The sequence below is a fragment of the Alligator sinensis genome, unplaced genomic scaffold, assembly GCF_000455745.1.
Source record: "Alligator sinensis unplaced genomic scaffold, ASM45574v1 scaffold647_1, whole genome shotgun sequence".
NCBI lineage: Eukaryota > Metazoa > Chordata > Crocodylia > Alligatoridae > Alligator > Alligator sinensis.
In genome coordinates this window covers 295,735-299,300 of record NW_005842952.1, presented here as the reverse complement: position 1 = coordinate 299,300, position 3,566 = coordinate 295,735, and the positions used below count along the sequence as shown (strand labels likewise).

Below are 3,566 nucleotides of genomic sequence, written 5' to 3'. Positions count from 1 at the left end.
TCCAAAGACCTTGCTTGACAGAATGGCTGCCTCTCTCTGAAAAAGCAGCAGCAACTTACACTTTTGGAACAAGGAATTTAGGTCATAGGCAGGTAGCTAGGAGTGTGTGAGGGGGACCCCAGCAGGCACTACCTGAGGGACAGTGTGAAAGTGGAACAGTTTCTGTGAGCCTGTGTCACTATGTGCCATCACATGCATGTGTACTTTGCTGTATGGATGTCAATGTAGCTGGTATTGAAACTGCAGCTGGTCATGTGTAAGGGCTCAGGCAGCTCAGGAGCTAGTCACTAGACCTATAACGCTTGACCTATAAGACAGCAACTCATCTTTCCTGTAGTTTTTTTTTGGCAACTTAATTAATAATTTTAAAAAGCATTAAAAAAAATCTGCAGCTACAAAAGTATCCATTCCCTTCAGAGACTGGACAACGTTTTATTGACAAGTAAATAACCTGTGTGAAAAACTAAATAGCAGCAACCCCACTGAATTGGTGTTCTTCAACTGCAGCGTCCAGCTGCAGGGGGCATCGTGACTGGCTTGGTTTGGTTATGGGATAATCTGGGACAATGGGATTTCCTTGAACTAACTTAGTGTCATACACTTCAGTCTCGGCCCAAGCTTAGTCAGGCATGAGAATGAACAAACCTGCCCATTTCAATAGCTGGACTTCAGCACCACCATGCTGAAGTGCCCTCCCTGTGGACAATTTCTAGTCTCTCCCCTATTCTACTGAGTTGGGGTTTTTTTGACAGACCCATACTTCAGTCTTGGCATACAAGCTATTTGGTACCAGACTACTCTTGACTCTTTCAGGGGCAGGACAGAAAAAGTGTTGGAAATTTCTCCACAGAAATTTGAGGGAGGTCATAGCACCTGCACCCAACCACCTGCACCCCTTCCTCCAGCAACTCACAAAAAACATTTAACCCAATCCAGAACCCCCAGCCCCAAACACACCAATGAGGTTTCAGGTTAATAAGCAGTGCAGTTATTCAGCTATCTGCTCTTAAGTTCTAGGAGGTTTCAGGCAAGTCGCTCCACTTCTGGAGGTTGCCCTATTAATTTCCATGTTATCAGCACATTTCTACTTTAAGACTGGGATTTTTTTTTTGCTTTGCTTTTAAGGGGTTTCCTTCCCTTGTAGTAAACTCAGGAATTAATAGAAAAAAGTAATTCAAAAGTAATCCAAGCACATCTGTAAGTAATCTGCAGGAGAGAGAGCAGAGTGACTTGAGTCAGAGTTGGCACTCAGATTCCTGGCTCCTGGGCGGGCGTGCAGTCTCCAGACAGGCAAAAAGCCCTTCTGCTGAAAGCGGCTAGAAATTGGATTTGGAGTGTCCAAATATGCAGATGGGAAAGTGCTTGACATGGGAGGACCATTGCGCTGCCAGCTGAAAGAACTTCACATCGTTCCACTCGACGCCATCAATCAGGACTGTGGGTGGGAAAGGATACAAACATGGAAGTAGGTTAAAGAGCACTAAGCAGGAACTATTGCACTAGCAAATCCCTCAATGCCAGGGCATCCTCCTGCTTCAGTTAGTACCAAGAATGGGAAAGGCAGCAAGGGAGCAGGAGAACTAGAAAAGAGACTTTATCAAATCTCATGCTTCAAGCTGCTCTGCAGCTGAGATGGGTAAGATGCCAGCACTCTGCTGGCTGCCCACCCTTGGCAATAGGATCATCATGGCAACTGACTACATGCATTATGCAAAAATTCTCTTCTTGCTATCAAGCATCAAATCCAGGTCCTGGCTAGAACAAACAAGATGGACCCTTGTTCCAGAAGCAGCACCTGTAGTTTCTATTACAGCAGTAATGGAACTTATTGATTTCATTGTCATTCGATCTCTTGTACTTTACTAACCGATTTCCAAACTTTTTTGGGCAAGGCATCAATGTAATATTAGCTGCATGTCTTTTTCAGGTCTTGTTTTATCAGTTTGGATTTTTAATTGAGAATTTAGGGATTTTTTTTAAAAGAAAGAACACAGCAGACTGTGCAATTGTGTTAGTTCTGGGAAGTTACAAGTATCCAATAACATTAGCAACCTGAATTCCCCTGAGCTAGAATTAAAAGGATGAACTAAAACAGACCTCTTGACTTATCAGTTACACTTGGAATTTACAAGCAACTTGAGCCACATGGGGATGCTTGCAGCTTTTAGTCTACAGCTTCTAGTGGAGTCCCACAAGACTAACGTTGTAGCCACTTTATGCTGATGAACTTTAACTTTATGCCACTTTGTAAGATGCTCACAGTCCTTGCTTCTTTCTATTAGGCACTTTGTCAGCTTTGGAGAAGCAGGGCAATCTTTGACTTCGCAAAATTCAGTACTCAAAATCCATGAGTCACTGACACCAGGTTTCATCTCCTTGGTTCTCATCAGATAGCCTGCAGTCCCTGCTTGACCTGCCTAGTTCTCAGAGTTGTGGGGCTGATGATTATTTTGTGTTGGCAGCAGGAGGCAGAGCCTAGGGAGAACATAGGAAGTTTTGCTATCTCTTGCATGAGTATGACAATAGTAGGGGTTTTGCTGAAAGACTCAGCTCCCAAAGTAGCATTGCACAAACATCTTGGGCTTCATTTCAAAAGGTGCCTTGCCCACTTGGTTGCAGAAGCAGCTGTAGGAATGTGATCCCTAAGAGTTCAAAACCCAGAAAGCAAAATTGCAAGGTCTAACATCTAACCTTTAAGAGTATTGCCATTTTGAGTGCCTAACTCATGCTTTTAGAGCACTGGGGTTGGTGATGCCGCTTAGGCCACACTGCCTTTGTCTTCCAGGGGAAGCCCTTGGGGCAGGCTCCAACTCAGCAGCAGAGCAGACATGCACTTCTGCCCATCACTGTTACTTCCTACCAATTCATTGATGAAGAGATACATGACCTAAGGAGAATGTGGGCTGAGTCATGCCAGGCTTGGCTGTGCCTTACCTGCTACCACCTTGGAATTTAGGCCTACTTAGACAACAGTGATCATCTCTAGACCCTTTGGCCTCACAGAGAGTTTCCTGAAGCAACATGTGCATAAGGAAGAATGACAACTTAAGAGAAGGGCACACAACTTACCACAGAGTAAGAGGAAAGTAGGGCTTTGCTGCAGATCAGGTGATTTGCAATAGCCACTAATATACATATTGCTACCCTGCAAGAAGATAGAAACTGACCTACGGTGGGTTAAAGGAAGAGGGATAAGCTAATGCAGGTTCGCTTTCACCTTTCGCTTTCAAGCGCACAGGCACTTGCTATGAAAGGGATGAGGTGAAGTGTTGCCCCCTTCCACTGTGCAGGAAGCCATGTGTCCATGCCCTATGCAAAGGGAGTGGTCGGAATTAGAAAACATGGCTTTCACAAAAGGAGAGCAAGTAGCCAGCACTGCCCAGGGGAGCAGGGAGATATTGTGGGTGCCTGCAGGGAAAGTCTCTTCTCAGACCATCTACTGTAGCCAAGCAGATCCAAGGTGTCTGCAGTGCCTCTTGGGCGCATGAGCAGGTACAATCAGTAGCAGTCTGGGTGAGTGAATACAAATCTCAAGGACTCTTCTGTCAACAACAAGCCAGTCACCA

At 45.0% G+C, this 3,566-nt stretch overlaps 1 protein-coding gene across 6 annotated transcripts in view; it reads right to left on the bottom strand.

Moving 5' to 3' along the window:
• Window positions 1–387: 387 nt before the first annotated feature.
• PACS2 (phosphofurin acidic cluster sorting protein 2) overlaps window positions 388–3,566 on the bottom strand; it is a 96,832-nt gene continuing 93,653 nt past the window's right edge. For all 6 annotated transcript variants that reach the window (XM_025192634.1, XM_025192638.1, XM_025192640.1 and 3 more), the window contains one exon: window positions 388–1,435. In XM_025192634.1, coding sequence (XP_025048419.1) covers window positions 1,317–1,435 — 119 coding nt within the window. In that variant the 3' untranslated portion in view covers window positions 388–1,316. The remainder of the gene's footprint in view (window positions 1,436–3,566) is intronic.